General features: G+C 39.6%; 1 protein-coding gene across 1 annotated transcript in view; it reads left to right on the top strand.

Annotated features, from left to right (window-relative positions):
• Positions 1-2,280: 2,280 nt before the first annotated feature.
• The window catches only part of GRIN2B (glutamate ionotropic receptor NMDA type subunit 2B), a gene marked incomplete at both ends in the record, with an annotated part of 295,037 nt that continues 278,137 nt past the window's right edge, over positions 2,281-19,180 (top strand). Inside the window, one exon of the mRNA XM_081331987.1 lies at positions 2,281-2,691. Within this exon, the coding sequence (XP_081188113.1) occupies positions 2,281-2,691 (411 nt within the window). The remainder of the gene's footprint in view (positions 2,692-19,180) is intronic.

Raw genomic sequence — 19,180 nt, 5'->3', positions numbered from 1 at the left:
TTGTAAAACAGAACAAGGAATTTTACAAGTGTCATATGTCATTGTCTTCCACTTGGAAACCATTCCTCTATATTTTTCTACCAATCTCATCAAAGAAAATCTATTAAGTAGGAGAAGACAGATTGATTGTGCAGAATATTTTTATTGGGAGCACTGTGACCATATGATGTGACAGCATCCTCTAGGACAGGGATGTCAAACTGCCAGACCACGGGCCAGATGCGTCATGCCAAAACCGCGCTCACCCCATTGCCGGTAATGGGAAAAAGTCGCGATACGTCGTGACCCGTCACGTGACATCGCAAGTTTGACACCTGAGCTCTAGGACTATTTTATTATCATGGGACTATATCTGTAGTGATATTACTGCATGGGCAGCAACTTTCTTAGTTCTATTTAAACTAAATGAAATACAAAACTGTGTTAGGTTCCTCTCACTTTGTATTTATTAGTAAAGATATTCCCTTCAGTGCAGTCAGTAATTTTTCCCCTCTGTCTTTTGATATTTTTCTGGAATATAATGGTGAATCTAGGGATGGATTATAATCAAAGAGATTATGCAAGTTGCCCTGAGCTCTTAACTTCTGGTGCAATTGAAAGAAAAGAGCTTTTAGAATTTAATGATAATCTGAGCACTTGTGATATATTATAAATCATCACAGAAGGAGAATTAGGCCAGATTTTAGATCTGAATAGTACTACTTTCCAATCATTTCAGGATTTCATATTAGAAAAGTAAGTAACATGGATCTATGGTCTGTGCATCAGATTACATGCCAGGTACTACTATTTTTTACTGATAAAAGAAGCCTCAAAATGTACAAGGTAAACCTCAATGCTATGATTTTTGGACACGGAAAGCAATGATGACAATATATATGCTACCAAGGTACTATGACCATTAATTACCTGTGCTTTGCAGGTGAAAAGAGTTGAGTGTTATTAAAACAAGATAAAGGGAGAACTGTGGCATTAGCAGGGTTGCACTGATAACCTCATAGGTTTTCATCATTTTATTGTTTTAAATGGCATGAATCAGAATATATCAGTTCTTCCATTAGCTTGAAGCCTACCAGTCCTAAGATTTGAGACTAAGGCAACCAGTACCAGATCTTAAAAAGAAAATAAGAAACACAACTGACCTTGAAGCCAGTGGATTGTTATTTCAAGAAAATTAGTATTGACAAAAGACATTTTCACTACAATTCTATATTGTGAAAGTATTAATTTGTCTTTATAATTAATAACTAAACTTATTAGGACAATTTATAATTGAAATTATCAAAACAAGAATAGTTCAAACTTTCTTGAAGGAACACCAAGTTGATAGGAGAAATTTTATTGCCACAGGATTCTTTCTTATCTTCTTTTTGAATTATTCTGGGGGAGGGAAAGCTGCTGGCAAGTTCTTTTGGAAAAACAAATGGGAGGCAAGGCAAAATTGAACTTGATTACACTCTAGGGCTGTAGCTAAAATAGTTTCACCAGGATCACCAGAGAACATTAATGCCTCAGCATATGATTTTAAGGTAGAACAATAGTTGGTGACTACATATTTGACTGTTCTCTTCCTGATCAGAATTTTAATCCCCCCCATATACTCTTATCCACAGAGTAAAGTTTTAAAAAATTCCTTGATGATTACTGAAGTCTGAAACAAGTAATAGTTTTGGCTATAACTAAATACCAATTCTCTCTCTCTCCCTCTCCCTCTCCCTCTCCCTCTCCCTCTCCCTCTCCCTCTCCCTCCCCCCTCTCTCCCTTTCTCTCCCTCTCTCCCTCTCTTTCTGTGTGTGTGTTTGGGATGATATTAATCAACGCTAGACAATGGGCTGAGAAAAAACTCATTGGAAAAGAGCATGGAAATCTTGGAAAGTCTCTGTCACTCAAAGCAAAAAAAAATGTAGATCTGTATAGACCAATTATCTGTATCTCCATAGCAATAGCAGTAGCACTTAAATTTATATACCGCTTCATGGTGGTTTACAGCCCTCGCTGAGTGGTTTACAGAGTCAGCATATTGTCCCCAACAATTTGGGTCCTCATTTTACTGACCTCGGAAGGATGAAAGTCTGAGTCAACCTTGAGCCACTCAGGATCGAACTGCTGACAGCAGAATTAGACTGTAATACTGCATTGTAAGCATTGCACCACCATGGCTCTTTCCATAAATAAATGGCTAACAGTGTATGTCTGTGAATGCCTAAATCTCTGTGATTTATATATATCTTATTGAAACATTTAATTTTTGTCTCATTTCAGGGAGTGTAAGAGCTGAAGATGAGGCCCAGAGCAGAGCGCTATTCTTCAAAATTCTGGCTTATGCTGGCAGTCTTAGCAACAACAGGTGGTATGGCTTGGGCTCAAAAGAACCATCCCAGCATTGGCATTGCTGTCGTCTTGGTGGGTACCTCTGATGAAGTAGCTATCACAGATGCCCACAAGAAGGATGATTTCCATCACCTCTCTCTCATTCCTCGGGTGGAACTCGTTGCCATGAATGAAACAGATCCCAAGAGTATCATCACCCGCATCTGTGATATAATGTCTGAACGGAGGGTGCAAGGTGTGGTATTTGCTGATGATACTGACCAGGAAGCTATTGCCCAGATCCTGGACTTCATTTCTGCCCAAACCCTCACACCCATTCTAGGAATCCACGGAGGCTCTTCTATGATCATGGCAGACAAGGTAAATTATAGATTATTACACTGCAAATTCTAAGGGTTGTTTTCCATTTTGGTCCTGGATAATATCTGGTGATGGTCAATGTTCCCATTATAGATGCCATAGGATGGAGTTTATATCAGTGCAGCAAACACTGTTTTTATCTTAATATTCATTTACCAATGCAACAGTTCACAAAATTACACCATACATAGATGGATAGATAGAATTAGAGCAAGAAAAAATATGCTACTGATTTGAAAATTATCTAGAGAGAACATTAAATATCTTGATTTTTCCAAGTTTTACAAAGCTGCTGGGAAGCCATTGCTCATAAATTTTGAGGATGTTTTATTATTTTTTAAGAAAACATCTCAGGTTATCTTCATATAATGTTTAACTTAAAAGATATGAATATATGAATTACAAGCATGCTATCAGTGCAGAGCTGACTGAATTGATTGGAGGAGAAAAACATCACGAGTGATCATTTACACATCATAGATCTGAATCTATGTAATCTAAATCACGGCATGCTATGAACATATGTATAAGCATATTCTAGAAAAATTTGGTAAACTTCCTTTTTTGCATTCTAATATAATTTTTGCCCCCCCCTTATTGTATTAATCCTTCCAAATTATTTGCAGTGAGACTAATCTCTTCATTAAGTAAGGTATCAGTTCTTACAATTACCTATTCTATTTTTCTGCGATAGTTTCCTTGGATTGAACCTTTCTGTGGTACGAATGATGATATACACAGCATAGAATTCTATTTTCCATTAGCAGAACTAATGTTGCCCTCTTGAGATTGGCCATCAGGCCATGGTAATTCTAGGTACTGGCATGATTTTTTTGTATGAAGAAATGGCAAATCTGTAGACCTATAGAAGTAGGTAATGTCAACTGTCTCTCTCTTGGTCATATTCATAAGATCGAGCATACTGTCTATCCTCTCATGTTAAGCATAAATTTGAAGATATAAAGCCAGTTTTCAACAGTCTGCAAAGTGACTCACTGAGGCCCCATTTCCCCCCCCCGCCCCACGCATCAAGTTGGTTACACAGTTGATGGGCTATAAGAATGTTTCCTTCCTCTCATTTCCCTTTGAAGTGTTTGTTTAGCTGTTTCTATGGTGGCTAGAACTGCTATTGGCTATTCAAGCTTTTTTTTTGCAAATAGAGGAAAAGTAGCATCAAGCTCAGGTATTTTGTCTCAAGAACTCATTTGGATTTGGGGTGAAGGAATTCCTTTATAGTAGGATGATGAGAATAGTGGGATTAAATTAGTTAGAATGGTGGCATATGCAAACAGGAAAAACTTTCATTTTAAAAAATGGACAGTTACAATTAGTAATTGAAATGGCAGCATTTGTGATTTTATTTATTTATTTATTTATTTATTTATTTATTTATTTATTTATTTATTTATTTATTTATTTATTTATTTATTTATTTATTAAATTTGTATACTGCCCTTCTCCCGAAGGTAAAACATAGCTTTGTAGTTATCAATGGCTTTTATTTGTATTAGCTATAGTTTGCTGACTCTGGGGAAAGACATGGAGCTAAAGTCCTTTAGTCTTGATTCAGACTTAATAAAAGGAAAACTTAAGTTGTTTGCCAGAGAGTTTTTATGCTACCACTGCTCTTTAGAACAGCTTTAGAGACTTTTCAGATTAAGTATGCAAATTGTCCAACTGTACATCTAGAAGTCATATATTTCCGCCCCAATTAAAGGAACCTAGGGAAACTTTTCATTTATTTAGTTTGCCTTGACACTTTGTTCTATACAAGATAATTTGACTGAGGACTCTAAGACTTATATTTTCTGTATCTGTCCCTATTAATGTAAATCATTTCTTTAATACAGTGTGTTGCCTATTGAAACTGATCAAAATACTCACAGGGAATCGGGTCCAAAGGAACATAGAATTAAAATTACATGCCTTCCAGCATTTTTCAGGAGTAAAAAACATAAATTGTTATGATAGAATGAAATAGATGTATGTGGCATGGTAATGAAATAACATTGCTATGCTAATCTAGTGTATAAATATTAATTTCATAATCAGCAAAGAATCTTGTAGCGATATAAAGACTAATTTCATTATGACACAAACTTTCTGTAGTCCAGTACACTGAACGCCATAATAAATTTGCTTTTGAAAGTGCTGAGTTTCTTTGCTGTTTTTCTTCCAGCAGACTGATATAGCTAGTTACTTACCACTCTATAAAGCCTTAGTAAGCTAAGAATGCTAGATTCTAAGATGCTAGAATACTATATATAGTTTTGGTCTCCACATTACAAAAAAGATGTTGAGACTCTAGAAATAGAGTGTAGAGAAGAGCAACAAAGATGATTAGGCGGGGACTGGAGGCTAAAACATATGAAGATTGGTTACAGGAACTGGTCATGGCTATTCTAGTGAAGAGAAAGACCAAGGGAAACATGATCCTAGTGGACAATCACTTAAATATGAGCCAGCAGTGTGCTGCAGCTGCCAAAAAAGCCAACACAGTGCTAGGCTGCATTAACAGAGGAATAGAATCAAGATCACGTGAAGTACTAATACCACTTTACAATGCCTTGGTAAGGCCACACCTGGAATACTGCATCCAGTTTTGGTCACCACGATGTAAAAAAGATGTCGAGACTCTAGAAAGGGTACAGAGAAGAGCAACAAAGATGATTGGGGGACTGGAGGCTAAAACATATAGGGAACGGTTGCTGGAATTGGGTATGTGAAGTTTAATGAAGAGAAGGGTGAGGGGTGACATGACAGCAGTATTCCAATATCTCAGGGGCCGCCACAAAGATGAGGGAGCCAAGCTATTCTCCAAGGCACCTGAAAGCAGGACAAGAAGCAATGGATGGTAACTAGTCAAGGAGAGAAGCAACCTAGAACTAAGGAGAAACTTTCTGACAGTTAGAACAACTAACCAGTGGAACAACCTGCCTCCAGAAGTGGTGAATGCTCCAACACTGGAAGTTTTTAAGAAGAGACTGGACAGCCATTTGTCTGAAATGGTATAGGGTTTCCTGCCTTAGCAGGGGGTTGGACTAGATGACCTCCCAGGTCCCTTCCAACTTATGATGATGATGATGATGATGATGATGATGATGATGATGATGATGATGATGATAGCAGTGTTCCAATATTTGGGGGGGGGCTGTCACAGAGAGGTGGGCGTCAACCTATTTTCCAAAGCATCTGAAGGCAGGACAAGGAATAACAGATGGAAACCGATTAAGAAGAGATTCAACCTAGAAATAAGGAGAAATTTTCTGACAGTGAGAACAATCAACCAAGACAGGTTCCTTCAGAAGTTGTGGGAGCTTCTCACTGCATACTTAATGTTGATTTATTTTTAAAACATTTCTATGGGCATTTGCTTCATTGTTTCCCATGTTGCAAAACATTCAAGGTCAGAAGAGACAATGAAATGGTTCATCGCTAGACTTTTCTATTTTTTAAAGCCCAGGGGAAAAGCTAGCTGGCTCAGAGAAAGACAAATACGACTTTTAAAAAAAACAGCTGAGTTGTAAATTTATACTTCTGTAATAGAAAAACTACCCAGGAAATGCAAAATCAGAGCAACTATCAATTCAATTGAGTGGATGTTCCTACTCTGTGAAGTAGCCAATGTACTGGTGTGGTAGCTTTGTAAGGGAGTATACCTTATACCAGGGTTGTCAAACTCAATTTCATTGAGGGCTGCATCAGCATTGCGGTTGCCCTCAGGGGGCTGGGTGGGTGTGGCCTGGGTGGGCGTGGCCTACTGGGTGGGCATGGCTAAAGTGCGTATGGCCTACTAGGTGGGCATGGCCAGCTCTACATCATTCGCATCAAGGCTGCCTATGGGGGCCTGGGCGGGAGTGGGACAGATCTGAGGGTCTCTGGCAGGAGGAGGGTCTCTGGGCCAGGGCCAAGGCAGTGGGGGCCATTCCCTCACTGTTTCCAGCATGGCTTCGCGGGCCGCATGAAACCACTTCCTGGGCCGGATCCGGCCCCCGGGCCTTGTGTTTGACATGTCTGCCTTATACATAGTATATAGATAGAAGCATCTGGGTGACATAATGGGAAAACAGTACTTTAAAACTGTAACAGGAAAGCACGCTGAAAATTGCATTCATGATGAGGAGAGGGTAAATAGAAGGTAACACCATCTGTTCCTATCTTAAATAATGATTGTGGGTCTGTTCTGGCAACAAAGCAATGAGGATTAGCCCAAGAAGAGTGAAACCAGCAATGTCTAATTAATGGCTACTGGTTGGCTACAAACAAATGTAATTGACCATTTAGCAGCTACAGTATATGCCTGCATGGTGCTTGACCCTCACTGTCTCCTGTGCCTGATTCATAATCACATTGATACTTTTTGTCATTGCTGGATTGTTTCATCTATTTATTTATGCTACATCATTGTTGTGGGATTATAAATTCATCTTCAGGTCACAAGGTTTGAAAAATAAGAGTAGAATGAATTACAGTCCAAAGAAATTTTAAACAAGATATCTTCCAACTTGTTTTCCTTTGAATGTCATTGTTCATATCCTATATTTTTCATGTGAGTAGCTGCTTCTAAAACTGTGCAGGAGGCAGATATTCCTTGGCAGGTTGAAAAATTCTTTTGAATATTTGTTTATCTTGCAACCAATAACAATTATTTGGGAATTAAGCAATCTTTATGTTGCCCTACAAAATCATCCCCCTTCCACTGAATCATTAAAAATTATGTAAGTAAAAATAGTGAAAACTAAAGTTGATTTAATCTGACTGGCTGTATCATGGGGTCTTTTAAATAAGTTTTCCTTCACATAAGCACTGCACACTACATCTTAGAGCTGGCTTACAGGGTTAAATGGCTTCTGAGCTTGCTTCATTTGCTAGTTTATTTCACATTTACAAGGTTGGTCACTAGTTGAAATGACTAACAACATTTTATAGCTAAGTGCTGAAATGGATGCAGGGTGACATTTTTCTGCTTTGAGTATATAGCTGTTGGATGGTTTATGTCTTTTATTAATTGTTCATTTATCCCACATTATAGCTACTTTTGGGTCACTCAAGGTGTCCAAACAGAATTAAATCTAATAAAATACAATAAACATTCCAATAAATAAATAAAAACCAAGCAGATGCAATAAAATAACAAACTAAAACTTGTCATTCTGTAAAATAAATGTTGATAAGAAAGCATGCATCCAGACAGAGGAAGGCTAGTAGAGAAGATCAAATATAGCTTCCTAGGCCAGAAACTTCCACAATTTAGATGCAGTCACTATTTATTTCTTCAAGAGAACAAGGACGGAAGTAGGTTCCAGCCAGTGGGGATGCAGGCAAGTATCGATATGACTGAAGATAAATATCTATTAAAAAACAATCATCGTTCTGCAATTTCTTAATGTCTGTCTCCAGCTGAAGAGTAGCAGTGCTTGCAGGTATGCTGGCTCTGTCTTTCATTATGCATTTCTATTAAAGAGTCATTGGTTCATCTCTTCCTCAAAAGCCATTGGTAGACACAACTTTATTGGACAATTTCTATCTAATGTCCAGTCTTCCATTTTTAGCTATGGTCATTGAGAAGATGGTTTTGGAATAGCTTCAGAGGATCATGGATGAAATGGATTATGTGGAACTCTACCAATCAGGTTTCAAACCTGGGTATCGTATTGAAACAGCGTTGGCTGTACTACTGAATTACCTCAGGCATGAGCAAGATAGGAACTGTGTTTCCATTCTTCACTGTTGAGTTTGGAATGGGGAACAACATGCTTCAGCTCAATCCTAGCAAGACTGGTGCCTTTGTGTTTTGGAAACTTCCAGCAAGACTAGGCATGAACAGCATCACTTAATTCACCAGGAGCAGAGATATGTAACTAAGTATCATTAGCATACTAGTGAAACATCATTCCATGGCAGTAAATGATCTTCCCCCAGCAGCTTCATGTAGCTGTTTAACAGGAGCAGAGAAATGAATCCTACAGGATCCTTCAAAGCAGGGGTAGATTTAAACTGACAAAGTTATTATTCTATTCTATTTTATTCTAAGTCCAACATGTCTGTTTCCCATTTGTTAAGGAATGTTGTCTGATGGGACCCTGAGGAGAACTTTTCTGTCATAGCACCCATCACCTTTTGGGACATAATTCCTTTGAAGATTACATTGACCCTGACCTTACTGGCCTTTTGAAAGGCTGATTTTGACAACCAGGTTTGGTCATCCAATTGTAGTGTAGAATTTATTGAATAGTTATATTGAATGCTGTGAATATTTTATATCTTGTGAGCAGATTTTAGTGTTTTAAAAAGTTTTAACATGTTTATACTTTTACTTGCTTTTTTTTGTAATTTTCTCATTTTGGGGAGGTGTTTTAAATTATTTTGAGCTACCCAGAGTTATGTATGTGATATTGGTGGCTATATAAATTAAATGAATGAATGAATAATGAATGACTGAATGACTGACTGACTGACTGAATGAATGAATGAGAGAACAAGCAGTGGAGCAAGGAAGCAAATTGTGAATGAAGGACATACAGTCATTCTTCACGCTTAGGAGTTTGTGCGTGTGTATCAATATATCCTGCAAATTGCAATTATAATCTTATAGTTTTACATACACTGACACTATTTTCAGGGGAATCAATTAATCATGACTCTTAAATTTGGAGTTAAAAATTACATTGTACACATTAAAATATTTAAAGTAATTTACTCACCAAAAGTACTTGGGAAACATCTAATCTTTCAGTTTTTCATTTAGCTTTATTTATTTATTAATAGATTATCTCTAATCTTTTTAGATATGTGTTTTCATTGCTTATAATAAACATATGTAACATATTATTTATGTTTCTCTGTTAAAAAGACAACATAAAATATATAATACTATGCTAAATAGTCAAGCAAAAGGAAGTTTGCAATGTTTATAAATGTCCTTCCTGGGCTTGGGTCTTAGAAGTTCTCCCTCTGGATGCATATTTTAGGCATTTTGGCCCTAAGCTATTAAGAAATTTCTCAGCTAAAGCTAACATCGAAAGCACTTCCATAACCTATTGTATCCTTAATTACAGAGCAGTATTTTTGTAGCTATACCTGGAGCAGAACAGAATACTTGTCATTAAAAACAGACCCCTTTAAAGGCTTTTTAAAGTTTACATTTTATATCCTATTAAACAACATTCTTCTCAGTTTTCAGTTGTTATCTGAGTGAATAATATGTACGTGACAAGTAACTTCACTAATTACTCTGTACTACCCTTATGTTTCCAAAAAAGCAGCTACTACCAGACGGTAGACGTATGCAGTGATTATGGTATGCTACTCTAACAGCAGAGAAGATTACAACAATTCAACTAATATATTGGTCTTTTTTTAAAAAAACAGCATTCATTAGTTAATTCTTAAGTGGGGTTACATGCTCAGGATATTCTGACAAAAACCATTAGGAGTAGAGCAAAATTGAGCACAAACAAAGCCAGATCTTAGACTATATTTCTTGATAACTTTTTTTTAAAAAAATCAGGAAACAGTAAATATTCTTACATGGAGCTAAAGACAGATAATGGATGAGAAATTGCATTGCAGAGCTCCACTGAAGCACAACCTGGGAGTATCAGATATAACATGCTATATGGCAGACAGGGTATTAATGCAAAAATACATCAAAAGTTAAAGTGATAAAGAGAATCTGGTCTGAATCCACGAGCTTCATAAATGGAATTTTTTTTGACGAAGTATAGCAAGATTCTGTATGATAAATTCAAGTTGTAGCTCCAGAAGGAGAGGAACTGAACACAGAATCCACTGAACAATATGGTGAGAGTTTTTTAAAAAAAAGTGTAGATACAAGAGTTTCTTACTGAATATCATTATCTCAGCTGTAAATATCAAAGTGTCAGAAATCACCAATTTGTAGTATAAGAATACTGCAGCTGTTCTGTGAAGAGCAGGGTGTGTGTGTAATGAGACACATTATTATTATATTGACCTGCACATTATGTATTTGTGAGTGTCTTAAGTTTGATTCCTATGTTATAGATTTCATTATGGATATTTAAAATGAAATTGCTCACAAAAGCTTTAAGTGGTAATGTATATCACTTTATACTAGTTCTTATAAAGGAAAACCTTGGGAAATGATGACCTAACTTAATAAACAAGATGAGCACTTAAGTTTATTTCTATATACTAGTGGGCAGGAGGAAAGAATGATGGAAGAAATAGATCAATTTCCATCAAGTTCACATACTAAGTAATGTAAAGAACATACTATGTATATTTTGGTAACATTTCAGAGCATAATTTTTTGAAATGTGCATTTAGATATGATGCAAATGTCTACTATTATATTTGCAAATTTCAGCCGCTGCATGTTGGCACAAATATGTAATTAGTCATGAATTTTTCGTGAGACTGCTTACTGTATAATCACCGTACAAATTCTCTAAACATTAATGCATGTTTCATGTCCTGAAAGTCAGATATCACATCTCAGAATGATTGCTTGCTTTTGAGGTTCTAGAAAGGACTTTACCCAGCAAAATAGATGTCATAAGTGTAGTTCTCTTCCTTTGGACTGATACAATTTAAGGCTTTCTTCAGTGATTCTCTTGTTGTAGCATTAGTGATGATCCAGGAGCTGATCCAGGATTGGCACTAGGCCCCTTTGTTCTTAAGATCTCACAGCTCTTCCGTAGCTAAGTTGATTAACTTCTGATTTTACTGTGGCACAGGAAGAAATGCTGTAAAAACAGTATTGCAGTTTTAGAATGAGCGATTGACTTCCCAATTCTCAAAAGGGTTGCCATGGGGACATAACTAGTTACTAGTTTCTGATTTATCAGGATGCTATTTAACCTACCTGATGTTTTGTAGTACATTTGCAGGCCTTTGTCTCTTTTCTGGATATGCTGTCACATTTTCAAACAATTCACACTTCTAGAATTTTGATTATCTGAGAAACTATTTATGCCCATTCTAAAGGATCCCTGAAGATGGTAGAGGACAGGAAGGCCTGGAGGAATGTTGTCCATAGGGTCGCGATGGGTCGGACACGACTTCGCAGCTAACAACAACAAAGGATCCCTGTAAATAATGAAACTGGGAGCTATATTTTTTAAAATAAACATAGTTTAAAAGGAAGTCTACTGAGTACCAAGCAAGATATCTGTGGGCACATTGGTGCCCTTTGCTACCTCTTGGAGACTCCAGATTTATTCACACTTTTGTATGTATTAGCTTTTTAAAAATTTAAATTTATATGATTGCCCAGCTCAACAAAATGACTCCCAGCAGATAACAATAATAAAATTACTTTTTTGTGGCTATGGTGTGAATAGTATATCTTCCAAATAAATAAAAAGAACAAATATTTGGGATATAGTTTGGCTTGTGATAGTGAGTGAATTTTGAAGAGTAAGATAACATACTTATCAAGCTAAATGGATAAGACTTCAAGCTTATATTCATATGCCTGGTTTTAAGTTTCACTAAACTCAGTGGGAATTATGTTAATATATAGGGTTGTAGGAGTTATTTTTGATATGAGATTGCAAAAATCAGCCTTATAAGCTTGATTGATTTACATATTAATCCAAGTGGAAACGTAATTGCTGAATGCTGAAAACACTCAAGGATTTTGGAGTAGTGATGCTCCAAGTATAAAATTCTGACCCAAGCTAGCCTGAGTTCAATGGGTTTCTGTTCTCTGAGGTAAGCTTTGTTCATGTCAATGCTGGTCTTTCAAAAAAGCCATACATTTCTTTTCTATTGTATGTACAAGGGCTCAAATAGAAAAGTTGCTTCTAAACTTATAAAGGGTACAGGAGTATCTAGGTCTCCACTGTGGTTTTAGTAGCAAAAAGGATTTTATTGGTCTGTAGAAAGACAGTTCACAATGAAACTACTCATTTGCTTGTGTTTTCAAATAGATGGACAATACATTTTGTAAAGTCTATGGTTATATACTTTTATGCAACTTTTAAATACAATAGATGTATTCTAGGCTAAGAAAACCTAGCAAATCAGATTTTTTTTTTTAAAAAACAACCAGTTTAATACTGCCAAATGGAAAAGTGATTGTGAGGAAATTTTTAGCTACCTGATATTTATTCATATAGTCCTTAAAAGGAAAAAAAGGACGGAACTTGAGTGCTGCTGTTCAGAATTCCTGCCATCTATACTTCTTCCATGAAATTCTGCTCCATTCCATTCTCACCTCATTGCACTGTGTTTCTAAAGGATTAAGAATTCTGTTCATTATCCGGAGCATTATATCTCAAAGCATTCCAAATTGGTGAGCACTTTAGAAAAAGGGGCTCATCACTCACAAGGTGCTGCTGATGTGCTAAGCCTCTTTTTCCCATTCAATTTCAGCTTGAGGTGGGGCAAAGACAGAACTATAGAGCAACCTATTACTTTATTTTGATGTCCAAACTTTATTGAATAACATCCTCTTGAGACAAAAACTACTAAAATCATTGCCATATTTCTGAATTAATACTGCTTGATTAATACACATTTGTCACATCTGGAGATATTCTCAGTGCTTTTTTTTCTAAAAAAAAAGGTGCCGGAACTCTCATCTTGTTAATCTTTTAATTATATAATTTTATTTATATATTTATATAATTAAAAAATTATATATTCAATTCTTAATGCACCTTTCAGGCATTCACCAAATAAACTAGAATTTGTTGTGAGCATCTCCTTAAATACAAACAGCTCATAAGCCGGACCTACCTATATTAGCAACCACATTATTGATGGCTTGTACATACCATTTTAAAGATATGATCACATTGGTTCAAATGAATGAGATGCTCCTATAACCCAAAATGCATTCTATTAATTCATCCCTGCCAAAATAGTTATTTTCATCAAACTTAGTTCATGATGAACTTAGAACACTAAGTTCTGTTTTTATCAAATTAATAGGGGTGAAAAATTGTGGGATAGCTCCCCCATGTTTATATACTGCAGGTGGGTATAGTAAAGATGGAATATTTTTTTTGTCTACTTGGAAAATGATGTGTTGCACTTTAATAGAGGAGGAGACAACTTTTGCATATATAGTATGACATATATTGAGTTCCTTTTGGAAGGACTAGCAGTGGGAGATAATAGATGTCTAAAACAAGTGCATATGCTGCCTTCAATATATATGTGCTTAACTGATGGAGTCATGTTACTGACAAGATAATGAATTGCAAAGCAATTGTTATTAATACATAAGTTAAACATTTTGTTTCTATTTCTTTACAACTGCTGATAAAAAATGGCCTGGCTATGTTCAAATTATACACACAAGAGAACAGGCTTAGGTAAGAGGGAAGGTGTTACAATTCAATCTATTTATGAATATGAATGAATATGTCCATAATTGCCCAGTGTATTTTAACAATGATATAGAACTGTGCTATGAGGAGCTTACAATTTACATTTCTTATTCTTGGGGAATTAATGACAGAAAGAAAATGGATTGAAAAAAGTAGATGCAAAAGTAACATTAGATAAATATGAGAAAATATAGTTGCATATCCTTAAGTAATTTATGAAAAAAATGCTTAAGATTACCACTTCAGATAGACGTAGAAAATCTGCAAGAATCCAGATAACCACTAAAATAGTAGCCATGAGACACAGTACCTGGCTGAGGGAGTAAAGGAGACTATCTTTTAGAAAGCTAACTTTCACTCTCAGGGGCCATTGAGGACCACCGCCTGAGCTTGGAGCTAAGTAGGGTCAAATCTAGTTAGTGCTTGGATGGCTGACTGTCAGGAAATCTCAGAGATGTAGGTTAGATTGGGGAGTTGGGGTGGGGGGTGGAGACGTAAGGACACCATAAAGGAGACAATGCAAGCCACTTATATACTGTTGCAAAAATAAAGCCTACCCAGATGTCTCCATGAAATGAACAAGAGAGGACTTTAACTGAAGAAAAGTTTACCTTGCTAATCCTGCATGGTTCTAAAATTAGATCGGGCCGATGTAATCATGCCCTGCCGCAAACTAACAGCTGGCAGCAGCCTGCAACCCGCCTAAATGCAGGGATCCAGTGATGGACAGGCATGGCCAGTGTCATAATTCACAGGACCTTTAATGGGCCTCTCCCTCCCCCCAGGCCCTCTTCCTTCACACCTGCTGCTAAGCCATGGCTGCCTGCCTCCTCTGAACTTTGCTTGCAGCTGACACCGCAGCATCAGCTCCCTCTCCGGAAGGAGAACAAAGAAATACCCTATTGGCTTTCGAAAACCAATAGAGGGAGTAGCACAGCTTGTGCAAAAGTGGAAAAAATCTGCAAAAAGTGCCGGAACGCTGTTCTGAGCGTTCTATGAGAAAAAAAGCCCTGGATATTCTTATCTAAATTTGGGCACCCTCCTTCAGGGTAACTATATCTTTTATCTCAGAAGGATAAGCAGAACTGGGATTTTGGAACTGTAATGCACTGAATTGTCAGAAAGTGGGCTTTGCCACGTGGCAGTTATATACATTATAACATTTATTTTTTTGTTCTTTTCTAACCCCCTTTTCTATTGCTCTTGCTTTAGCACTTCATTTGCTCTCTCTCATTAATTGCTTTTTACTTAATTACTATTGTGTATGGCAACAGTTTTAAAATACAAAGTGCTGTATATGTTTAAATATTATGTTTCTTTGTGGCATTTCTCTTTACATTTATTTCTTTGTATTCCTTTTTTTCCTGATTCCTAGAGAGGGGATATGCTGTTTTAAGTTCTTTAATGGGGTATTTATTGCAACTGTACTCATTGTTTGTATAGTAAATGGTTTTAACAGCTATATTTAGAAAAGGGCTATAATATATATAACAGGGACGCGGTGGCTCAGTGGGTTAGGACGCTGAGCTTGTCGATCGGAAGGTCGGCAGTTTGGCGGGTCGAATCCCGAGTGCCGCGTAGCAGAGTGAGCGTCTGTTACTCGTCCCAGCTTCTGCCAACCTAGCAGTTCGAAAGCACATAAAAATGCAAGTAGAAAAATAGGGACCACTGCGGTGGGAAGGTAACAGCGTTCCGTGCGCCTTTGGCGTCTAGTCATGCCGGCCACATGACCACGGAGACGTCCTCGGACAAGCGCTGGCTCTTCGGCTTTGAAACGGAGATGAGCACCGGCCCCTAGAGTCGGAAACGACTAGCATGCATGTGCGGGGGAACCTTTACCTTTTTATAATATATATTTGCCATCTATTGCTTAGTAAACAGGATATAAAGAAAGCTAATGATATATTGATACTTGATCCAATTTTTAATGTGCTGTTGAAAATTTTCACGTGAAGTATTAATTTATTTATTTATTTATTTATTTATTTATTAGTTTTTATAAACCGCCCTTCTCCCGAGGGACTCGGGGCGGTGTACAGAGGAAGGAAGGTATACAGATCGAACAATAAAAATAATAAGAAACACTAATGAACACAAACTGGGACCCCAATTAACGCTATCATGCCAGGCCAGCCTGCTGAAACAGGAAAGTTTTTAAGTCGCGACGGAAGGTACGGAGGTCAGGGGCCATCCGGATTTCTGTTGGTAAGGTGTTCCAGAGGGCTGGCGCACCCACTGAGAATTCCCTCCCCCTGGGGGCCACCAGCCGACATTCCTTGAGCGGTGGCACCCTGAGGAGGCCCTCTCTGTGGGAGCGCACAGGACGGTGGGGTGCTGACATCGGCAGAAGGTGCTCCCGAAGGTAGTCCGGACCCATGCCATGTAGGGCTTTGTAAGTCATCGTTAGCACCTTGAACTTCACACGGAAGGCAGCCGGAAGCCAGTGCAGCGCACGGAGGAGAGGTGTGATATGGGAGTATCGGGAGGCTCCCAAGAGTGTCCGTGCCGCCGCACTTTGCACCAGTTGAAGCTTCCGAGTGGATCTCAAGGGCAGCCCCATGTAGAGAGCGTTACAATAGTCTAGGCGAGATGTCACAAGGGCATGGGTGACTGTACGTAAGGAATCCAGGTCCAGATAAGGCCGTAGTTGGCGAATTAGTCGAACCCGGGAGAAGGCCCCCTTGGTCACAGCTCCAATGTGGTCTTCCAGGGAGAGCTGCGAGTCTAGGAGGACACCCAGGTTGCGGGCCCTATCAACAGGGGGAAGTAACTTGTCCCCAATGTTAAGCAGTGGGACGTTCTGAATCTCCTGGTTTCCCGGTACGTACAGCCATTCAGTCTTGTCCGGGTTCAGTTGAAGCCTGTTTCTCCCCATCCATTCCCGGACCGCTTTCAGGCAGCGGGACATCACGTCTAGGGCATCACTGATATTGTTTGGAGTTGAGATAAAAAGCTGGGTGTCATCAGCATACTGATGGTACCCTACTCCAAAACTGCGAATGATCTCACCCAGCGGTTTCATGTAGATGTTGAACAGGAGAGGCGAGAGGACCGACCCCTGAGGGACTCCGCAAGCGAGAGGCCTCGGGGTCGACCTCTGTCCCCCTGTCAGCACCGACTGCGAGCGACCCTGGAGAAAGGAGGAGAACCAACGCAGAACCGTGCCTCCCACTCCCAGTCCCCTGAGGCGTCGCAGCAAGATACCATGGTCGATGGTATCGAAAGCCGCCGAGAGGTCTAATAAGACTAGGACAGAGGAATGGCCCCTGTCCCGGGCTCTCCAGAGATCATTCATCAGAGCGACCAATGCCGTCTCCGTGCTGTAGCCCGGCCTGAAACCCGATTGGTACGGGTCTAGATAAACCGCTTCATCCAGGATCTGAGGAAGTTGGTGCGCCACCACGCTCTCAACAACCTTCGCAAGGAAGCGAAGATTGGAGACTGGACGAAAGTTATTCAAAGAGGATGGGTCCAAGGTGGGCTTCTTGAGGAGAGGTCTCACCACCGCCTCCTTCAAGGCGGTGGGGAAGTGACCCTCACTCAGAGAAGCAGAGATGACCGCTAGGAACCAGCCTCGTGTCGCCTCTCGAGCTGCATAGGCCAGCCAGGAAGGGCACGGGTCCAGTAAGCATGTGGAGGAGCTTAACCTTCTCATAATCCTGTCCACTTCCTTAGGAGTTACAGGATCAAATTCTTCCCAGATGACGTCGACAAGACTGTCCATGTCTTGTTCTTCCATCTCAGCCCAGTTGGAGTCCAGACCAGTTCGAATCCGAGCGATTTTATCCAGCAGATATTGACCAAATTCCTCGGCTCGACCCTGCAAGGGTTCCTCCCTCACCTCTTGGTTTAATAGGGAGCGAGTCACCCTGAACAAGGCAGCTGGGCGATTATCTGCGGACGCGATGAGGGTGGAAAAGTAGTTGGATTTTGCCACCCTTATCGCAGCGAGATAAGACCTGGTGAGGATTCTTAGTCGCAATCGGTCGGATTCGGATCGACTGGACCTCCAACGGCTCTCTAGGCCCCGTCTCCGACGCTTCATCTCCCGGAGCTCCTCGGTGAACCATGGGGCTCGCTGGGATCTGCGCCGGGTCAGAGGCCGCAAGGGTACAACTCGGTCCAGAGCCTCCGTGGCTGCCTTTTCCCAGGCTTCCACTAAGGCTTCCGCCGAGCTGTGAGCAGGGGGTGCATGCGAGTCCCTAAGCGCTGCCTGGAACTTATCAGGGTCCATTAGGCGCCTAGGGCGGTACCATCTGACTGGCACCGTGCACCCACGGTGGGGGGTGGCAAGGGGGAAGTCTAGCCGCAGGAGGTGGTGATCGGTCCATGACAGGGGCGTAACAGTTGTGGCACCCCCACCGACATCATCACGCCACCGTCCAGACAAGAACACCAAGTCTGGGTTGTGGCCTCTCTCATGAGTCGGCCCAGAAATTATTTGCAACAGGTCCATGGCCGTCATGGAAGCCATGAACTCCCGAGCCAGTTCGGACGATCCTCCCACTTTACAATGCCTTGATAAGGCCACACTTGGAATACTGCATCCAGTTTTGGTCACCACGACGTAAAAAAGATGTTGAGACTCTAGAAAGAGTACAGAGAAGAGCAACAAAGATGATTGGGGCACTGGAGGCTAAAACATATAGGGACCGGTTGCTGGAATTGGGTATGTGTAGTTTAACAAAGAGAAGGGTGAGGGGTGACATGATAGCAGTGTTCCAATATCTCAGGGGCTGCCACAAAGAAGAGGGAGTCAAGCTATTCTCCAAAGCACCTGAAAGCAGGACAAGAAGCAACGGATGGAAACTAGTCAAGGAGAGAAGCAACTTAGAACTAAGGAGAAACTTCCTGACAGTTAGAACAATTAACCAATGGAACAACCTGCCTCCAGAAGTGGTGAATGCTCCAACACTGGAAGTTTTTAAGAAGAGACTGGACAGCCATTTGTCTGAAATGGTATAGGGTTTCTTGCCTGAGCAGGGGGTTGGACTAGATGACCTCCAAGGTCCCTTCCTCCTCCTCCTCCTCCTCCTCATTATTATTATTATTATTATTAATCTTTGGGAAAGTATATGCTTTTGAAATTTACTATATTATCTTTTATGTGGATATCATACATCATAGATATTTTACCCTGACATTGCTTATGCATTTATAAATTA

This window comes from Vipera berus, assembly GCF_964194415.1.
Source record: "Vipera berus genome assembly, chromosome: 6".
In the NCBI taxonomy this organism is placed as follows: domain Eukaryota; kingdom Metazoa; phylum Chordata; class Lepidosauria; order Squamata; family Viperidae; genus Vipera; species Vipera berus.
This window is presented reverse-complemented; position numbering and strand designations above follow the sequence as displayed.